General features: G+C 32.7%; 3 protein-coding genes across 8 annotated transcripts; 2 read left to right on the forward strand and 1 right to left on the reverse strand.

Moving 5' to 3' along the window:
- Nucleotides 1–7,359: 7,359 nt before the first annotated feature.
- Nucleotides 7,360–9,059, forward strand: LOC130797526 (uncharacterized). The gene is made up of 5 exons (XM_057660166.1): nt 7,360–7,703; nt 7,854–8,148; nt 8,269–8,345; nt 8,406–8,817; nt 8,961–9,059. Exons 1-5 carry the CDS (start codon nt 7,360–7,362, stop codon nt 9,057–9,059), a joined length of 1,227 nt encoding a protein of 408 aa, XP_057516149.1.
- Nucleotides 9,060–9,352: 293 nt separating this feature from the next.
- LOC130824081 (uncharacterized) lies at nt 9,353–13,218 on the reverse strand. Of its 6 annotated transcripts, XR_009046676.1 has the most exons (3): nt 11,916–13,210; nt 11,758–11,805; nt 9,836–10,551 (listed from the first exon to the last, which is right to left on the reverse strand). XR_009046676.1 is itself a non-coding variant. In XM_057688966.1 (2 exons), the coding sequence occupies exon 2, from the start codon at nt 10,547–10,549 to the stop codon at nt 10,112–10,114; it is 438 nt and encodes a 145-aa protein (XP_057544949.1). In that variant the 5' UTR covers nt 10,550–10,551; nt 11,916–13,205; the 3' UTR covers nt 9,868–10,111. The 6 variants fall into 6 exon arrangements, 1 of the variants encoding a protein (XP_057544949.1); XR_009046677.1 differs by lacking the exon at nt 11,758–11,805 and having other exon boundaries at nt 9,353–10,508; nt 11,916–13,218; XR_009046672.1 differs by having other exon boundaries at nt 9,353–11,805; nt 11,916–13,218.
- A 3,158-nt stretch (nt 13,219–16,376) lies between these two features.
- Nucleotides 16,377–17,507, forward strand: LOC130821732 (uncharacterized protein At1g08160-like). The gene has a single exon (XM_057687519.1). It carries the CDS (start codon nt 16,788–16,790, stop codon nt 17,346–17,348), a length of 561 nt encoding a protein of 186 aa, XP_057543502.1. The 5' UTR covers nt 16,377–16,787; the 3' UTR covers nt 17,349–17,507.
- Nucleotides 17,508–21,555: the final 4,048 nt, after the last annotated feature.

Consider the following 21,555-nt stretch of genomic DNA (forward strand, 5'->3'; position numbering starts at 1 on the left):
GAAATCCCGGGGGGTCGTGGTTTTTTCTTGTATTTAGGCCTAGAAGGTTTACACGTAAAGATTGTGTTGTCTCTTTCTACTTTTGCTCATCAAGTTTAAGTTTTAATTCCGCAAAAACAGGGCAAAAACACTTAAACTTATCAAACAACAATTCACCCCCTCTCTTGTTGTCTCTAATCGTCTCTAACCGTTTCTACACTCATTAATGTAAGGTTTGCGACATTGGAAACTAGACTTTAAGAGCTTTCCAACGGTATATTATATGCCCAATTCTGACAACTGAGCAAGAAAAATGACGACCGTTTGAAGTTTACTAAAATTGTCAGACAAAAACGTCGACTCGGCTTGCTTGTCCTAGATGTGAACGCCGACAAGGCTTTTTCTTCTGGATTCCGGACATCGTTTTTTTGTCACTTTAATTGTGTACTATTTTATTTTATCTTTATTTTAATTAACTTCTTAGGGTTTATTTAGTGGTTAATGAGGAGCATTTAGGTTAAGCCTCCTTTTGAGGAGCATAAGGAGGGAGACTATGACCCTTTTCTCCTTCTTCCTCTTTCATCTCCCTCTCCATTTGAACACCATTTTAATTCTTATAAGCTTTTAATTTCTTGTCTTTGATTTACTTTTTCATTAATAGTTTGATCTTTCTTTATCAATGATCAAATCATTTAATAAAATTAGTATTGTTCTTCCTATTTTTGTCTCTTGGATCTTTAATTGTGTGTTTCATAGTTTCATTATTGTTTTTCCTTGCAAATTTCATTATTATCATCTTTTATCATGCTTAATTTCATTCTAGGATTTGTGTTCATTGTTTCCACCATAAATAGGGTTTGAACCTATAATTCAAGTATGATTTGATTATTGAATGTGTCTATGAAATTAGGATTAAAGTGATTGAATTGTGCCAATAACCCTAAATCAAATATGCTTTGTTGGACTAGTCAATAGAACTAGCATGTGAGATTAGGATCAACTTTGCTTTAGGGTAAATTTTAATTAAATTCTTATTAATTCATTCAATAGAACTAGTGTGTGAAAATTGAATTAGTAGGGTCTAAGTCTAATAGTTAATCAACAGAGCGAGAGTTTGAGATTAACAAGATCATGTTTAACCATGTAATTAATCTGACACTTCATAGACATTAATGGGAATTTGATCATACAAGACTTTAGGGGATCCCCGACACCCTAGATCTCTTTATCATATAGTTTAATCCATATTTCTTATTGCATTTGTAGTTTGTTAGAAAACAACCAACCAAACATTTTTCTCTTTGAGTAATATAATTAATCAAAATTAGCAAGTTTCTTGTCCTAAATTTCTTGTATTCAACCCGCATCTACACGTACACCATGCACTTGCGGTTAAAGAAAATTTGAACATCAACATGCTCATAATTTTCTATGATAGTTAATAAGTGAACGGCATACAAAAAGGATCATATTATGAATGATGGAGGAACGCATGTTAGTTTGAGAAAGAAATAAAAAAAAACTTGTGATATCTAGTGAGGGAGAACATCTCATATTTAAATAGTGAGTGTTCCTATCATATGTTAAGAGGAACATATGAAGTATCCACTTTAGATGCTTATGATCGAAGAATTGTAGCCGATCAATCCCAACATGAATACATGGAACCATTCCACAGTATGGTTGGTATGATATATTTCTTCTATCTTTTTAATGTCGAATATAAAAAGCGCATTTGAATTTCAATAAAGGAACTTCAATGCCTTATATCCTGAAGGGACATTCAAAGGAACAACTCAAATTTGTATGATGAATGTTTCTGGGTATGTTACAGAATGTATATACTGAGGAATTACGCTTTCTACACTAAGATATTAACGTAATATAACTTTTTCTAATAAAGGTAATTTTACTTTTTTTTTTTTTGCTTATTAAATCGATGTTATACATATATACGTTGAAAATTTCGATGTTTATGAGGAACAACTTTTAAGATTTTCAAAATTCTATTTTTTCTTTTCATCTCTTTGAACTTAATTTTTTTTAATTATCTTAAAAATTAGGTTAAGTTTGTAGGGTATGGGAGTTTGTGTAAGTTTCATCTTGATTATACTTTATAAAATTAGAATTATTGTTTAAAATTTCAAGAAGAATTTTCTTGTTAGTCGTGTGTGTTTATGTCTTTATATTTTGTGTAGTTGATAAATGTTGTGAATGGGCTCTGACAATGGTGAAGAAACAATAACAAAAACAAGTGCAAAGAAAACAACAAAAACAGAACACAACAATGGAAGAAGCAAAACACACAAGAAATATGAGGTATATATGGATACCTCCTCCTCAAAACAAGTATCTTATCATTAATATACTCAACAATACATTAATGACTCACCTTTTCGATCCTTGAGAACACTCTCTCAAGATAAAGATGGAATATTTAACTCAATTTCACACAAACATGCAAATACAAAGAGGAAGAACTTTTATGGTGTGAACCCTAATTTTACTCTCTTGTATATGCCTCACAGTGCCCTATTAATGTTCAAAGACTCCTTATATATCCCTAAAACATATTAGACAAACCTAGGACAAAAGGCTTAAAAGCCCAAAAAAACGAACATAAAACAGAAGGCTTCTATTTTCGTGGTTGTATCGCGCTCGACCCGAGCAGCTGGCACTCGACCTTTCCAGCCATTATCCAAAATCCACTGATCTACTGCTGCCTATCTGCTCGACTGAGCCACACACGCTCGGACAGTCGAGCAGTCTTCACAGTTCACTGATCTTCGTGTCTTGGCTTCATTAAGACACCCCAAATTATCATCATCAATCACTTCATTGATTGACCCAAAACATAAGCTCCCATACTTCTTTGCACTCACAACTTCGTTCTCAAACGTGCAAGCCAAAGAGTAAGCAACGAGGTGATCGAACTCACCTCCATCAAGGTGAGATTTGGAGCTTGACTCAACAATCTCCCCCTCAAGCCCAAATCTCTCATCATCTTCAAATGTCACCTTCTTGGGTGGCTTGCAACCATCATCAATGTGGCCTAGGCAACCACCTTCAACTTGTAACACATATAAGTTGCTTTCACTCCTTCTCCCTCTAATGAGCACCATGCTCCCCTTATTGACCTTCAACAACCCACCACTAGCTTTGAAGGTGCATCCCTTCGACTCCAATCTACTAAGTAATATGAGGTTCCTCTCAAGTTTAGGAACATACCTCACACCACCTAGCCTTCTCTTGACACCATCATGTGTCACAATCACAACCTCTCCAATACCTTCCACCTTCACCTTTTCATCATCAGGCAAAGTGACAAGGCCACCATCACAATAGCTAAGCTTAGCAAATTTGTCTTTCTCACAACAAATATGGAATGAGCAACCAGAGTCAATTCCTTACTACGAGTCACTCCCACATCAACAAGAAGCGCACCATCATAGTCATCATCATCCAAAAAGCCTAGAGCAGCACTCCTACTACTTTCTCCATCTCTTCTACCAACCTTCAAGTCCTTCATCTTCTTGAGGTCTTCCTTCATCTCCTTGCACATTATTTGAGTGTGCCCCTTCTTCTTACAATAGTAACACTCCTTGTTACTATAGTCATTTCTCCTTTGAGACTTCCCTCTTGCTTGATAACCCTTCTTTTGCTCTCCCTCTTGAGCCCTCAATTAATAGTACCTCACTACTCCCCTTCTTGTCTTCCCCATCATGTCTCTCCATGAACCTATCATTCTCCCTCAATGCCGCTAATGCTTGATCGAGTGTGATAGATTCCCTCCCAAGGAGCAACGTTTGAACTATATTCTTATAGCTCTTAGGAAGTGAAGCCAATAGTAGTAGGGCTTTCTCCTCATCGGAAAGCTTCTCATCAGCATTCAACAATCGGCACACCAATTGATTAAATGTGTTGATGTGATCTTGCATACTTGTATCATCCTCCTTCATGATTTGACACAACTTCCATCTCAAGCATAATTTATAGGTAAGAGACTTCGAAGCATACTCCTTTTGAAGTTTCTCCAACAACACACCGGGGTCGGTCTCTATCAAGTAGTTATACTTGATTTCGGGTGCAATGGCAAGCCTAATGGTGCTCGCCGCCTTCTTGTTCATGGCCACCCACTTTCCTTCATCCATTGTTGTGAGCTTGCTCTTCTAAAGAGCATCATCAATCCCTTCTTGCACTAACAAGTCCTCTATGGTGCTTCTTCACACCGAGCCATACACGCTCGGACAGTTGAGCAGTCTTCCCAGTCCACTGATCTTCGTGTCTTGGCTTCATTAAGACACCCCAAATCATCACCATCAATCACTTCATTAATTGACCCAAAACATAAGCTCACATACTTCTTCGCACTCACAACTTCGTTCTCAAATGTGCAAGCCAAAGAGTAAGCAACGAGGTGATCGAACTCACCTCCATCAAGGTGAGATTTGAAGTTTGACTCAATAATAAATTTTCATTAAAAAGTTTATTTACCTTATATTTTAGTATGTTATATTTATATACATGAGCATAATGGAGAACAAAGACATTATTATGTGACCTACAAATGCATGTTATGAAACGTGAAAGGTTTGCTAAATGGAACTCATTTATTGGTTAAAGAAAAATGATATGGCATTTGATCTTAACGAATATTTCAACCATTAAAATATCTTTGACTAGTATTTATTTATAGTTAGATTGAGTAAATTAGAGAATATTTTGCATAATATATTGTTGACAATTTTCAATATTACGGAGTTAATTTATACATATTACTTTCAAAATGGAGTGTTTTTACTGCATAATATCTTTGACTTTATTTTTTTAATATCATATGTTTATATATATCGATGCTAAAAAAACCGTATATTGTACGATTTTCTACACTAGTTCAAGTTAAAAGTAGACTTTTCCATTAGATATGAATATACAAGGGGATTGAACAAACACTTAAGAACTTGGAAATTAACCATCATAAACAATTTGATAATTCAAGTTAATTAATATTTGGTGAAACCTTTCACAAAGTATATATAATTTATAATTCACATTTTAAATTAATTGTTAAGTATCAATGAAAACTTTATAATGTGTTATGTGAATTCAAGCGTCAATATCATTACACGTGCTTTTAATGTATGAATTCAATTATTTACTGAAACTTGATTTGATATCACTTAAGCATCAAATTTTCCTATACCCTAGGAAAAAGTTGTGTCCAGTTGGGTATTCAAAATATTTTGAATAAATGGAAATTCATTTTTCATTTTTTTTGTGTTTTTTTTACTAATGGCTACTTGTATTGATACATCTCTCGGTAAGACGACATCATACAAGACTTATGCACTTTAAGGTTTTGTGTTGTAAAAGACATATGCACTTGCCTAAGAATATTAGAGATCTTCTAATTGAATCTTGGATGCTATAAATCATGGAAATCCTAAGTTACCAAAGAAACAATGGATAAATTCTTGATAACCCTGATTGTGTTGACCGGGATACAGTTAGTTCCCTTAAAAACAATGGAGGTCTTGGCATTATGAAATTTGATCTTTTGAATATAACTGGTATCAGTATGTTGTATTGTAGGGTTGAGAATGATAAGGAAGCTTTTTGGTTAAAATGGGCATATATGGTTGCTATATTAAAATTGTTTACTGGGGTCAAGTCTGTTAGAAATGTTAAATAATTAAATGAATTTTTTGTATGTTTTTTAAAGTATTATATCTCCTCTCTACATTGGATACAGAGTGAATCATGTGATGTTTACGACCCGGATATTAAATAGTGTGAATCATAATGAAAATTTAGAGTAATTTTGATGAGTATGTTAACAAATTTGATTGTCATAGTTATTTTACTTCAATCATCTCATTATATTCTTCACAAAAATATTTTCAATTCGTTACCATATAAAAATTTGATATTAGTTTGTAATAAAAAATTCTGAAAAAAAAACTTTTATAATCAAAGTATTATTACCATGGAATGACATAGTAAAATTCATAAAAATTTATACTAAAAATCATTTTCATTTACCACCATTGAGATCGTACAACTAAACATGTCATTAGTGTAATTCTCTAAGTTGTCATCAAGAAGAAAAAAGATTTTAAAGCATTGACTATAATCGCATCAACAAAATGCAACTTTTTAATTAGTAGGAAGTCATTTGTCACTTAAAAAAACATGGGGATTTTCGACAGAAAAGGACGGAGCTTTTCAACTATTGTTTATCGACAGAAAAAGATTTTAAAGCATTAAAGTTTGTTTTTCGACGGTTTGTTGTGTAGAAAAACATACTCTTTTTCACGCTTTTACTCGTTGGAAACATTTCGTCTTATCATGTTTGAAGTACTTGTTAATTGCTTTGTGACACTTAAAAGCGTCGAAAATATTAATAATATCAACTCTTTAAGCGTATAAAAACTAGTAGTTTGGATGTGCAATTAACATAAATGTTAAACACAAAAAAATTATTGATCAAAAAAACAAGAATTACATCTTCAAAAATAACTTGCACATCACCATAGTCATAAGGCTGAGCGACTGGAGAATTTTGAGACTATATAAAGTATGTCCATTGATCTTCCGCAACCTACATCAACACTAGCCAAGGGCTGTCCAGAAAGATCCAAGGACGTTGGCATCATTGGACTCGCCAACCCTACTGATAGAGCATAACCATTTCTTCCATGTATCTAATTCTGTTTTAAAATAAATAATTCAACTTATGCTAAAGAAATATTCTATTTCATCTGTTTTAAAATAGAGAAAATTCTAACAAACTACCTATTCTATACATGAATTTGCAAAAAACTACCTTTTCTAATTTTTTTTTGCAAAAAACTACCTTATGTAATGCTTTTGTTTGCAAAAGACTACCTCTTAACGGATATGAGAGTTTGACCGTTCAAATTAACGTTTGACTCTCACGTGTGACGCACGTGACCCATTAATATTTGAATCTTCTTCATTGCTGCTTTTCAATTCAGTACTGTTCTTCGTTGTTCTTCGCTGCTGCTCTTCGAAAGATCCATACCTGTCCTCTTCTTCTTCCAAAAAATCGATTCTCAAAGTTCTTGAATTCCCTCCCTTCTTCCTTGAAACATCTTCCAGCTGAAGCATCTAACCTTTAAAGGTATGTAGTACTACTCAATTAAGTTTTTGTTCTTCATTATTGTATTTTATTTTGTCTTTAATTTCGCTCCCTTCTTCCTTTGGCTGCTGTTATTTTCGGATTTAATTTCCTCTTTTTATCTTGTAATTTGTTAATTGATTATTGTTGTGTGAGAATAATGTATAATGGTTCCTAAAATTAGATAAATCAGTAAAATGAAGAAATTGAAAATCTGGAAAAAAGGAAGTTCTTCGAAAATGCAGCATTCTGAGTTGGCAAATGAGTTGGTCAATGTTAGGACAGATGAGGTGGAGCTTGAAAGAAATGATGTGGCACATGAGGTTATGGATGACCTGGAAAGAGCAAATATAGTTGTTGATGTTGGGGAAATGGGACCACCAAACACATATACGGGTTATAAAGAATGTTTAAGTGTTAACCCTAGATCTAAAACAAATAACTCAGATGCTATTTCAACCCTAAAGCTTACACCAATTGAGAGAGGTTTAACCCTACAGCAACAACTTTCTGATTTTGAGGATAGTAGTGATGATGATTACAGTTGCGGTCATGAGGATGAATATGAGCATGATTCTGATTTGTTTGCAGAAAATGTAGTTTATGGTCTCGATGATGTGTTTATAGGTGATGATGAAATTAGATTGTTAGTAGATAAGGAGGTTGATGAGGAAAACAATAGAGACATATACGTTAATGATGATGAACTGGAGTATGATGATGTTGATTTGAGTGCATTGAATGTTGATGATGAAGGTATAGCAAGCTATCCTACATTCAATCCTGAGGTTGATTTTAAGGGTAAGATCAATTTGTCTTTAGGCCTTAAGTTTCCTTCTACATATGTCTTTAGAAAAGCGTTAAGGTACCATGCTATTGAATGTGGTTACAATTATTATTACCTGCATAATGGTAGAAATAGAATAACTGTGTATTGCTACAATAGATGCGATTGCGTGAAATCGAAAGCTAGAATTGTGAACTGTGTTTGTGGGAAGGATAAGAAGTGTTGTTTTAAGGTTCATGCTGTGAAGTTGAAAGATGAGGAGACACTTCAAATAAGGAGTTATTTTCCCGAGCACACTTGTGGTCACCAACACCAAAATAACAAAGTAACTGCTTTGTATTTAGCTGAGAAATACATTCAGGATTGGAGGGAAAATCCAAATTGGGAATTAAAGGCATTTAAGAAACGGGTAAACAGGGAGTTAGGTTGTGAAGTGAAGTACTCTAAGTGTTACATGGCTAAAAGAATTGCAAAGAAAATGTTAGTTGGTGATGCTAGTGAAGAGTATAGCAGGGTGTGGGATTATGCGGAAGCAATAAGGAGGTTTAACCCTGGAAGCACTGCAATCGTGAAATGCATCGGAATAGACACACCTCCACCCTTGTTTCAAAGGATGTACATATGTTTGCCAGCATGTAAGGAGGGTTTTGTTGCTGGCTGTAGGCCTATTATATGTGTTGATGGTGCACATTTGAAGGGACAATTCCCTGGGGTTTTGCTTACCGCTGTAGGTAAGGATGGGAACAATAACATCTTCCCCGTTGCATGGGCTGTCGTCGAAACAGAAAACGTAGAAACTTGGACTTGGTTTCTAAATCTCCTTGTAGAAGACCTAAAGTCGGTTAGTTCATCAAGTAGTTGGGTACAAGCAGGATGTGAAGATTTTACGTTCATGAGCGATAGGCAAAAGGTATGATCGTAATTACTTGGTTTCAATAATTTGTTTGAATTGTAACTAATATTCTAACCCTAATACTAATGTGTTGACAATGTAGGGTTTGATTGAAGCTTTGAACGCAGTGGTTCCTGAATACTAATGTGTTGACAATGTAGGGTTTGATTGAAGCTTTGAACGCAGTGGTTCCTGAAGCCGAAATTAGGTTCATGTATAGTGGATCAACAAAGTCAAATATAGAGCTGTATTTGAATTGAGAATGTAATTTGTTTCTTTGAATTTAATGTGCTGAATTAATGTAAGACAAATATTTTGTACTGTTTTGAACAAGCATGGTAAGACATATATTGTGGATCAACAAGCATGTACTTCACTGTGTTTTGAGAAGTAGCCTATCATTCTTCAACTAGCTGTAGAAGGATGTTCAGATCAGAGTTGATTCAGTAAGAATGAGTTGATTCAAATGGCTAATGAATGAGTTGATTCAAATGGCTAATGAATGAGTTGAATCAGTATATGCTGTATAATAGTTGAATCATTACATGCTATATGTGTTGTGCTGTGTTGTATGTATGTATCAAAGCAACAAAAGGTTAAGTTGCTGAATGATTAAGATCATTTTGTTTAACATCATTGTTCATGCTCAATGTTGATGCTGTATGTTGATGAATGTCTTTATGTCTGATCAAGTATAATAACTGTATCAATGTTGCTGCTGTATGTTTAAGATCATTTTGTTTAAAGAAGTCTGGTTGTGTTAAGCATGTAATGAAAACCAGCTGTATCAATGTAAGCATGTAATGAAAACCAGCATGTATCAATGTAAGCATGTATTGAAAACCAGCATGTATCAATGTAAGCAAAGTGTTGAATGAAAACATTCAGCATGAACAAACAGCAAAGTGCAAAGTGCAAAGTATTGAGTATGACAGCAACTTGCTGAATGCTTGGATACAGCTACTAGCCTTATCAAACATTCATTAGCTTATCAAACATTCCAAAACAAACAACATTCCAAAACCAAAACAAACAGCAACCACAGCAAACAGAAAAACAACCCAGCAAACACCAAACATACAGCTACTAGTCAAACACAGCAAAGACACAGCAAAGAGCAAACACACCAAATAGCCAAAAACAACAAATAGCAAACAGCAAACACAATACACATTACATAAACACAAGTGTATTTACAGTTCCTGCAAAAGAAATTAAATTGAAAAAATAAAAGCTTAATTCATTGAATCATCATGATCAATTTACAATACCCAAATCACTGTTACAATTAATCTTAAATAGGTCCTAAACTTCAAATACTAGCGTTGATTAATACAAGAAACAGTAACAAAAAACAAACGAAAAACCCTAATACAAAGCTTGTAAACTGATTTCCATGCTTCCTCTCATTCATCCATTTCTTCTTAATCCTTTTAATTTCTGAAATTGCTTGTTCCTTTTCATGTTCCAAGCAACAAACCTTTGATGTCAAAATCTTGATTTCGGTTGCCAATTGTCGCTTCTCCTCCACAAGCTTGTTCGTCACTTCTCTTTGCCAAACAGCCATTTCAGGATGATCAACCCATTTAAACTTTTTGCATTCCCTCCAATTTGTATCAGGATCATAAAAAACGCAAGTCTTAAACCTTCTTCCTGGATTTTCCTTGGTCCATGAAACCCTCCTTGCAAAGGGAACTCCACACCCACATCTTTCAGGTATCGAGTTTTGCGTTGAAGAAGAAGAAGACATTACTGATTAATTTAGGGTTTTTCGAAGAGGAAGGAGAGAAAATTAGGGTTTTTTCGAAGAAGAGGAATGAAATGGGAAGAAGAACAGTACTGAATTGAAAAGCAGCAATGAAGAAGGTTCAAATATTAATGGGTCACGTGCGTCACACGTGAGAGTCAAACGTTAATTTGAACGGTCAAACTCTCATATCCGTTAAGAGGTAGTCTTTTGCAAACAAAAGCATTACATAAGGTAGTTTTTTGCAAATTCATGTATAGAATAGGTAGTTTGTTAGAATTTTCTCTTTAAAATAATTGCAAGTGATAGAGTAATACAGACATGTGTGAGAAGATGTGACTATTAGTTGCAGATATAATGAAACGAATAAAGTCTGTTAGTCTGTGACAAGAGTTGAGTCATTCTTGCATAAACTACTAATCTACTTAAGGGTTTTGAACCACAGTCACAGATATGAAAGATCTGAGTAAAAACTTAAAATCTCAACAGACAATAAAAATAAATAACTCTTTCACCAGAAAGACAAAAACATTTAACCAGGTCAAAGAGAGACTTGGGGACGTGGATTTTATTATGAGAAATGCTAAAATATTAATTGTATCATTGACATCTAAATCACATTCATAGTAACTTTGCAATCAGGAAGAAAATCTAACTGTAATACTTAATATTTTTGGATAACATATTAAGTAAGAAAGGAAAGACGGTATACCATACCCTTTCAAAGAAGGTTGCGAAGAAAGACCGTAAAAAAAACCAATAGCAATGAACAATATAAGGAGACAGCCGTAGGCTTAAGTTGAACATCCTAAATCATTGTGTTTTGTCTTCTTTATTTTTTGCACTTATAGTTTAAAGATTAAAAAACACATTTAAAAACATTATGAGATGTTTAGGATCCTGACAATTTTATTCCAGAGATCCTAACAAAAGCCAAATTATAATTGACTAAGTCCTCTAAGAGAACTTTCAAAACTACATTATTTATGTGTTTTCAGTTATATATTATGCAAAGCTTGTTTAAGAATATAAATTTCATTATGGCCTTTTGTGTAATGACCCGATTCATCCATTTTGTTGAATTGGGTACGGTAGACGGATAGTTTAAGTGTCTTTTATTATCAATATTAAAAACATAGTGAAAAATACATACAAGCATAAGAAAATAGAAAAAGAAGTGAATGAAATAGATTATCTGCTCCAAAGCTTACTGTTTTTGGTATCTATTTCAAGTGACTTTGAATCAGTAGCCAAAGACCCTAAATTCAAGTGACAAATAACCCAAATCAACTTATGTGAAGTATTATATTGTCTGAAAGACACTTTGAAATTCTCTGCCAACAACTTATGTGAAGTATAATATACTTACTATTAAAGAAAAGACAGAGGCAGCAGCTCCTCGCAACAGCAGCTGCACAGCAGCTCCTTGCAATAACAGCTCCTCCCAACAACTACACAACGACAGCCCGTAGCAGCTCCTCGCAAAAGCTATTACACATCGATAGCCCGCAACAACTCCTCACAACAGCAGTAGCACATCAAGAAGATAAGTAATAGCAACAACAATAATATATTCTTTCTGACACATACAACAAAATAAGCAGCAAAAATCAGAACAGACTTAACCATTGATTAAATTACTATTAGTCCAGTAAAGTTTAAAAAACAATTTTACGTAGGATCGAAATCAACTGGTGGGATCAGATCGTAGGATCGAATCATAGGATCGGACAATTCTACATATTTTGAAGAAATAGCAAGTTTTATAATGACTATGTTTATTTTTTTATCATTTTCCATATAAAAGAGCACTTAAAACACTTACACACTTCCTAATTGATCAGAATCTATGCCTCCTAAAAAGGATTTTAAAACCTATTCACTAGAAAATATCTGAAAGTGTTGGAACGAGCCAAGATCAGATATCTTACAATACTCATTTCTAAGAAAGAATCAAATTAATCCTTTCACAAAATCATAGTCTACTACTTAGTATCTATATTTAATAAGGTAGCAATTCAAAAAATCACTAACGTATACTATCTGACAGTAAGTCTAACTGGAAATTCGAACAAAACAAAATAGTAGAAAGCATTCGTACAAAAACAAAGGCTGACTGGAAATTAAGAATTCGAACAAAAGAAAATCAAAGAACATGAATAAAGAAAATGAAATGAATAACATGAAAAGAAAACGAAATCAAAATCAGATTAGGGTTGAAGAACATGAAAAGAAAAGAAAAGAAAAAATGAGAAAGAAAAAAAAGAAATAATAAAGAACCTGGAAGTAATGGAATGACGTGCGAGTGAGCAACCAGCCATAGCAAAAAGCATCAATCAGATTAGAATGGAAAACTGATACCACATGCAACTTCATATTCCTCAGAACAGAGGAAGACCTGGGAGAATTTGCCATTGTTGTTGTTGATTGACCCTAATTTTCCTTAACAAAACCCTAATTTTCAAAGATAACTAAGAGAGGAGGAGAACACGCGATAAGAAATCTGCAGACTGGGGAAGATGAAACAGATTCTACATCGTGAATTCGTCGATGGGATGAAACAGGTTCAAGAGTGAAATGAACAGAAGATGTCCAACAGAATTAGGGTTGTGAGGGAAATGGGTGGCGCTTTTTTTTATCTCTGAATTTCTAAATTCGTTTTTTAATTTTAAAAGGAGGGAAATATAACCGGTCAATGTTTTGGTAATTTAGATGCTTTTTCTAGTTTTTCTTCGACACTTTTAACCGTCAAAAATAAACTGTGGAAAAACATCGTATTTTTTTAGACAGTTGCTTATGCGTCTAAATATAAGGGTCTAAAAACTTCTTATTTTGTTGTTGTGTGTCTAGATTCGAAAATTAAACATTACTGTTGTGAACGTCTAAGGATAGTTGACTTTTTGAGACATTCTTAAGATGCGCTCAAGTGAGGACATAATACATCGAAAATGACTTAGCTGGTATATAAGACTAATCTACAACCTTCATAGACAACGTGGATCGAGCGAATTTAGGGTGATACACTTAGGTCGCACAAAACATAGCTTGTTCAAGTAACATCTCTAAGCTTTTTTATGAACCATTAAAGGTCAAATTTTTATCTCCATCTCCATTCTACAAGACCTAAGACTTACGCTATCAAATTGGATGTGAATTATGGTGGTTTCCAAACGACTTGTTGTATAGGTACCTAATTCATTGGCATTTTTAGTCAACTTCCATAATGAGGGCGAGTTTTGACTCTAGTTATTAGCTAACAAGTTAGAAAATTATGGCCATGAACCGAAATTGTGATGAAATTATTAACCTAAAAAATGTTGTGGATATTAATTAAGTTTATCTACACAAAGAATGTTAACATAAAGTGATGACCAAAAATTCAATCTTTTCACATGATTTTAATATTCTCCTCTTAAAAAATTATAAAGAATCATATTAGCGATATAATTTTATATGATAAAGTTAACAGTTCGAAGCTTTCTAATGAGCTCTGAATCGATGCTAGGTAAGGGATGTAGGAATATGTTTTCTGGTTTTTGGGTGGTAAGATTGAATCTTTAAAGGTAAATTTCAAAAATTTTAATACCTTGGTTCCTCGGACCGTCGGAGACTACTCATGAGACTGTAGACTGGCCCCATAAACCAAGATAAGTCTTTCCAGCGCACTTTGGCATCACTCGTGTGCACCCAAGAAAACTTCCCAGGTTGTCATCCATCCTAAGATTTCTCCCCACCAAACACGCTTAATTGTGGAGTTCTTAGCAAATAGGCTCCCGTGAAAAGAAGATGCACCTTGTTGATATGAGTAGTATATCAAATCTTTTTTTAAAGCTAAATCTGGGGTATCACACTCACCCCCGCTTAGGAATACAACGTCCTCGTTGGACCATAGTTTCAGGAACTTTTCCCTCACTAGGTGCACTGAAAACATAATCAGCCACGGTCGCAGGGTTGCTCTGACACCATTTGTAACACCCCGGCCCCTCGGGCCGCCGATGACTACTTATGAAAACAGTAGACTGGCCCCATAGACCAAAACAAGCCTTTCCAGCGCACTTTGCCCTCACTCATGCGCACCTGAGAAAACTTCCCAGAAAGTCATCCATCGTAAGATTTCTCCCCACCAACACGCTTAACTGTGGAGTTCTAAGCAAATGAGCTCCCATGAAAAGAAAATGCTCTTTATTGATATGACTAATGTATCAAATCTTTTTTTAAAGCTAAATTTAAGAGCATTTAGTTCTTCGATCTTGAATTTGTTTTTTAAATTATTCCTTGATTTTTTTTCTCTATAGATTTTTTTTCTCTATAAATTTTTTTAATTGCTTAAAGTCAAATTTTATTGATAATGTCACACACACACACACGCGCGCGCGCGCGCACACGCACGCACACACACACACACACACACACACACACACACACACACACACACACACACACACACACACACACACACACACACACACACACACACACACACACACACACACACACACATAAAATAAAATTCTAAAATCTAACCACATGAAAAACAATTAAATCAACTTAATAACTAGCTAAAGTTGGGAAATGAGACCTTAAGGGGGTCTTCATGCGTTTCTATGATGTACGCCCAATTTGATAGAAAGATTGGGTCTTGCTTGATCTTGGATTGGACTGGAATCCTTATAGGCAAAAATTTAACTAACGTGGATTTGCATGAATGGCGCCAGTTGAAGCTTTATGAGTCCAATAAAATGAATAAAGCCTTAATCTCAAAAGATTGAGGATTTAAGAACACAAATGTAGGGATCTTGTTCTTATTGTACATGTCCCATGAAGATTGTGTCTTGTTCTTATTTGACCAATTTGATGAAAATCTCATAGTTAGGGGTCTCTAAAACAAATCAAACCTCAAAACAAGATAAACCTCGATCTTCTTTTTGGGGACAAACATTTGTTAATATAACACCCACTTATGAAATAGGGCATTACTTAGTGAAAGCCCCATTGATCAATGTTGTAGCTTGTTCGAGCACGAACGAGCACACCTCCAAAGACAAAGATTATAGCTATTGTCTAATGTTGTTATAAAGTGCTCAAATGAGCACAAAAGATATTAAAACGGCTGCTCCTATACTTGAACGAGCATCTTGTGTGCTTGAACGAGCACGACTCTTCTAAGCTTGCATTTTGTTTGTTCTTGCTTTGTCTTTCCAAGTACTTGGACACTTAACATAAAGTTTATATATCCCACTATAATATAGTACTTTAGGGATATCTTGATATGTTCTAGCTAAATATTTCAATGAACTATATATAATATAATCAATAAAGGTAAAAGAATAAAAACCAGAAAACTATTTAATGTGTTTTTGAATGATATAATAGTAACTTATTATTTTTTAATTGATTTGTTTCAAAATTTTCAAAATGATTATATTATGTGCAGATTTCAAAATAAGAAATCTTAGCATAGACAATTTCTTTAATTAAAATGTTGTTCAATTTAATTTTTTTAGTGATATTAATTATGTTTTTTTATGAATCCGCTCTTATAATTAAGATTTTTATAATTAAAACTCGTAAACTTATAAGTAGTAGGTGTCAAAATTGACACAATTAAAATTTACTTCCTAATATACAATTTTGGACTTATACTCACTAGTCATGTGAGTCTCCAAGTTTAACTAGATCTCACCAATAATAATACACACAAACCCTAAATAAAATATTATGTTCATTTTCTATTCCCAAGCTCATGTTCCTTCAATCATGTGAAAAACTAACAAACTTTCCTATGACCAATTCAAATGCTTCCTTTCTATGCTTTTGCATTTGAGTTGACAATTAACTTATACTAAAAACCCAAGTTTCCACACATTTTCATAACCATTTCCTCTTAATCTTTTTTTCTCCTTCATCTTCATTTATATACTAATTCCACCACTAAAGCATCATGCCATTATCTAAACAACGATAATACAAGTTTGATTTTCGCTATTTGCGAAAAGATTAATTTCTTTTATTTTTTTATCTGTAGAGATTCTCTTGCGAGCAGAAACTCGAGGTCTTCATTCGGATCATTGAGTTGGTTTCGGGTCAGTTTAAAATTCGGATTTTGTGTCTGTATTGGTTTTTACATAATTGTAAACCCATTTTTAAATTGGGTCAAATCGAATTTGGTTACAAGATCAGGTGAATATCGAATTATCGGATCTGTTTTAAAGAACTCTAGCAGAAACAAAAGGTAACAAATATGGCAAAATCAATGATTATGTGTTCTGTCATAGCCTTTCTAATTTTAGGAGGTGTAGCAGTTTTCATTGCCTGGTTAGCAGATAAGATGAAATCACCTACATTCTCTCTTGATCAAGCCGAAATCAACGGCTACAATTTCACTACAAATAATCAATTCAACGCTAATTTCACCTTAGTCGTCCGATCTCACAATCGTGATCCTAAGTACAGGATTGACTACAATGTTATCGTTGTCTCAGTGTACCATAGTGGATTCACCTTAGCTTATGATACATTGGGCCCGTATACCCAATCTCATGGAGATGATATTATTTTTACAGCACAGCCCATAGCCCGAAAAGTTAAAATCTTGGACCCGGGTATGGTTGGAAGTATTAAGAATGAGACACGGGCCGGACAGTTGGGTTTTGAAGTTCGGGTTCGGGCTGCGGTTAGATATGAGGTTAAAAGGTGGAAGCATAAGAAATATATTTTGAGGATTATTTGTACGCCTGTGTTAATTAGTTTAGCTTCTGGGAAGACTTCTCAAAGCATAAAATGTGAAGTGGATCGTTTTTGATATGTTGTAAAAACAAATATTATTTGTTTTGATTTTATTTCATTAAAAAAATGTATTATTTAATTTAATTCATGTGCTATGATTAATTGATTTGTAATTTATTTAGTAGAATATATAGTTGTACCATGTTAACAAAGAGAGTTGTGTTAATATGTATTATTTCCCTCTATTCAACCTAAGTTTTTTTTGTTTGACTGAGCACATACACCAATTTATCAGTATATATTTAAAAACTATAAAAATTTAATATTAATAATTTTTGTAATGATGGATAAAAAAATCTAATATAACTATGTTATAGCTTATAATTAAATAAATATAATTTAAAAATGATTATGAATTAAAAGTTTAAAAGGATATTTATATGGAATAACAGGTAGTATTTTCTATTTTAATAAGAATTGGACTTTGTTATGCGTTGATTATCAATGACGTGTTAGAAATTTTTAAAATGTGTTTAATTTAGTAAACGGATGTTGACTAACATTTAATGTCAATGATATCAGACCTACTATGCTTTGACATATGGAGATTTGTATGGTTACATGGAGTTGTTAGGAGATAATCTAGGTGAATAACACTGATTAGTAATATCGACAAATTATTTTTATGTGGATGAATTTGATGGTTTAGGAATTTTAGGATTTTAATTTATCTTTTTTATTTTGTTTACTTTATTGGTATTTATTTTTGTCTTTTGTGGTGATTTACAAATCATGGTGATTGATCAGGAATTTTTGGAGTTGTTAGTACTGATACATATGTACTTCCTCCACTCCACTATATTTACTACATTTGACTTTTTATACAATCCAATACTTTATTCTGATCATTTATATATTAAACTATACACATCTAAAAATTATAAAATGTTAATATTATGAAAATATAAGATTAGACGATTCAAACAAAATCCCAATTGACTATATTTTTTTTTACACATTAGCCTTAATATTCAAAATAACCTTGAATAATAAATAGTGTTAATAACCGCAATATAGCGAGTTTTTCAGAACGGAGAAAATATTAATGTATTAATATAATTTTTAAATAATGATGCAATTATACATTATCATCCATTATTATAGAAATGATAAGGTACATTTCAAAAAAAAAAATCATACTATAATTTACAAAAGTACAAATTATTTATATTACCTATTTAGTATCAATTATGAAAATGGGCTCTAATAGGTTTAGTAGGCCGGGTAATAAAAGAGAGTATAGGCTTCCTTATTGATATTAACATAGTCCCTTCGTTTATAAACGGTGTTAGGGCAATAGGATTTATGCGTATGGATACAAACAACAACAGAGAACTATTAAATATGACAATTTCTAAATGCCAATGGTGAATCATTCATCTTTCTAGACTAGCATATATGAGATCAATTCGATATCATAAATTATTATAATATTAAATTTTAATGGATTAGATTTAACTTTTAATAAATTGAGTCCAAAAGACTTCTCTCAAAAAAATAATTTCTTAAAAGACTGGGTAATTTAATATATGTGAGCGTACCGTAAGTGTTGATATAATCAATCTCACTATAAATGACAATTAATAGATTGGTAGACCACGGTACACTTTGAAGTGTTCAGTCTCATATAGATTAATCACGTTATGCATCATAGATTGTGATTTCTAGATAATTTATACATATATTATTATACTTTATACATGTGATTTGAGACATAGTTATCAAGTTAAAATTTTAATTGAAACTTCAACAAGTATATCATAAACGAATTAACCAATTCAACTAAAAGGTTAAACTTATGGTTGAGGCCTCAAAATATGTTATAGACTCTAAAACGTCCCCTCATACGAGAGCCCTTTAGACTAGATGTGTAGATGCAACACAATCCCTCTTCATACCTAACGTTAAATATTTCACTTTAAATGAGGGGTGGTTTAGATTCGAACCCATAGTTTCTTGTCATGGTGGCTTCTAATATCATGTCAAAAAACCAATTCAACCAAAAATTTAAATGATAATTGAGACCTTCAAAAATATATTATATACTCTAACATGTACATCTGTATAATCGTTTATAAAATCAATACGTTAATGGCGTCGAACCTTGAACGATTTACCTCGTGTACATGCTTAGCTTAGAATACAGATAGTATATTCTTTGGAGATTACTTGAAAGCAAAGCATGTACGTTTGGTGCAAACTCAAACATCACTATTGATTTGGATTGATTCAGGCGACCAATTGGAATCGCTGAATTGTTATTATAATTATACAAGATATATAATATGAGACGATCAAAGACTAACAAATATTTATAACACTTATAGGCTATATCTTAATATCAACAACTTCTACTATCTATTTTATCTTATACACTTTAACAAATTTTACGTCATTTAATATTTGTGAGCAGCTTACTTTGGGATTATGTTTGGTCCCACATATTGCACATATCTAAAACTAGGCTCGACAAAATTCAATTTAAACCAAATTCGAAATAAGTGAGTTTAGGTTGAAACTTTTAACCTAATTAACTAAATGGATTGACCGGATCTGATATATTTATAATTAAATGGGCTAGGTTAGAGTCAAAATTTGTAATCTGAAACAAACATATATAACCCATTTAATTAAACAAGTTAATTTCTAGTCAAATCAATAAGTATAACAAGAACTTAATCATTGAATTTGTTCTTATTTTTCATAGTAAATATAAAATGAAAAACTTATAAACGAAAAGCTTAAAATATAATATAGACCTAAAAAAAAGGATGTCAATATTGAAACACTAAAATGAAAACAAAAAAAAACTCTAAATATTTTAAGTGGGTCAAAATCAGGTCAAAATTGTAATATTCGGGAAAATAATTAAACAAATTAGGTTTGAATTAAGAGTACTATTTAAAAATATTTATATATAACTCAAACCCAAATCCAATTTAACCTGGTCTGCTAGACAAACATACCCAAAATCCTGAGCAATATATCATATAATATCTTAATATTTAGAATTGTTCATGAACTTCACGACATGCATTTATTCATAAATTAATACAAACATATAAATTATGTCCAACTCCAAGTTCAAACATTTCAGAAATAAAATCAACCTGTTGGAAAACAAAAATGGATAAAACATGCCTATGTATTTGTTTGTTTTTCCTAATATTTGTAGTAATTCCTATAGGAATTTTTCTAGTATTTCGGCTAGTAATTTTCCCTACAAGATTTTCAGTGTCCGTGGAAGAAGCCTTGATCGACGTCTTCCATATAACAAATGATGGACGTATGAATTTGGCTTTAAATTTGGGCATAATTTCATATGATCCATCATTAAAAAATCATATTTATCAAGATTTGATGATTTCTATACTCCAAGAGAAGCAAATCCTCAAAGAAAAATTTTACAAGAATGTAAATGTTTCTCGGACAAGGAACGTCCACGAGGCTCGAATGAGATTCCGGTTAGTAGCCTCGTATGTCGTGCTCGAGGAATCGGTCGAGCAAAAGTTGAGATCGGAGAGTAAGAATGGGGTGGTTAAGCTTGGTGTTGATATGAGAGGGAGGTTAAATGTGTATGATCATGTTAAGGTAAATTGTAGGGATGTTGTGGTTAATATTGTTTCAAATTCTACTATTTATCATGGTAATACTAAATTTAAAAGAAAAAAGTGTTATGTTGAAAGACATGGTAATTTGTATATTGATGATAGTAATTAATTATTAAAAAGTTTCACAAATCTTAAATGAGATGATTTTATGGTGAGACCATTTTTAATGGGTTGGTCCGTATATATTTAATGTGTAAAAATGATCACTTACAGTTTTAAAGCGATTAATTAGAGAAATAAACTATTATATGAGTTTATCTCATGGTTAAACGATCAAACAGGCTCTGAAAAAATTTTTGTTAGAGCTTTGTTACTTTGGTCATTTTCTTGTTTTTAAGTTTTTAGCCCAACATAGTTTTTCTTAGTGTATTTACTTACTTTGTTTTTGTATTTGTCCTTTTGCATAGGACCCCATTTATTCACTATTTATGGCTGTTTAATCTCAGTCGTACTTAATTTAGATGTAAAAAATTAAAATAGTGCATTGTACAGTTAGAAAATATGAGATGATGCAACTAAAAATGAATTTTATAAGTATTTTGTTTATTTTTGCATAAATTTCAAGAATAAGTCAGTCAGTAGATATAAATTAAAGTTTTTAAGTTAGAGAAT

The sequence above is a fragment of the Amaranthus tricolor genome, chromosome 1 (assembly GCF_026212465.1).
Source record: "Amaranthus tricolor cultivar Red isolate AtriRed21 chromosome 1, ASM2621246v1, whole genome shotgun sequence".
Taxonomy (NCBI): Eukaryota; Viridiplantae; Streptophyta; class Magnoliopsida; order Caryophyllales; family Amaranthaceae; genus Amaranthus; species Amaranthus tricolor.

What these genes read in the sequence shown, in the direction of transcription:
- LOC130824081 (XM_057688966.1), bottom strand. Translation starts at nt 10,549, where the DNA reads ATGTCTTCTTCTTCTTCAACGCAAAACTCGATACCTGAAAGATGTGGG.
- LOC130821732 (XM_057687519.1), top strand. Translation starts at nt 16,788, where the DNA reads ATGGCAAAATCAATGATTATGTGTTCTGTCATAGCCTTTCTAATTTTA.
- LOC130797526 (XM_057660166.1), top strand. Translation starts at nt 7,360, where the DNA reads ATGCAGCATTCTGAGTTGGCAAATGAGTTGGTCAATGTTAGGACAGAT. An exon ending in GTTGTTTTAAGGTTCATGCT is followed by an intron (nt 8,149 to 8,268) that starts GTGAAGTTGAAA and finishes AAATACATTCAG; the next exon opens with GATTGGAGGGAAAATCCAAA. An exon ending in TCATGAGCGATAGGCAAAAG is followed by an intron (nt 8,818 to 8,960) that starts GTATGATCGTAA and finishes TTGACAATGTAG; the next exon opens with GGTTTGATTGAAGCTTTGAA.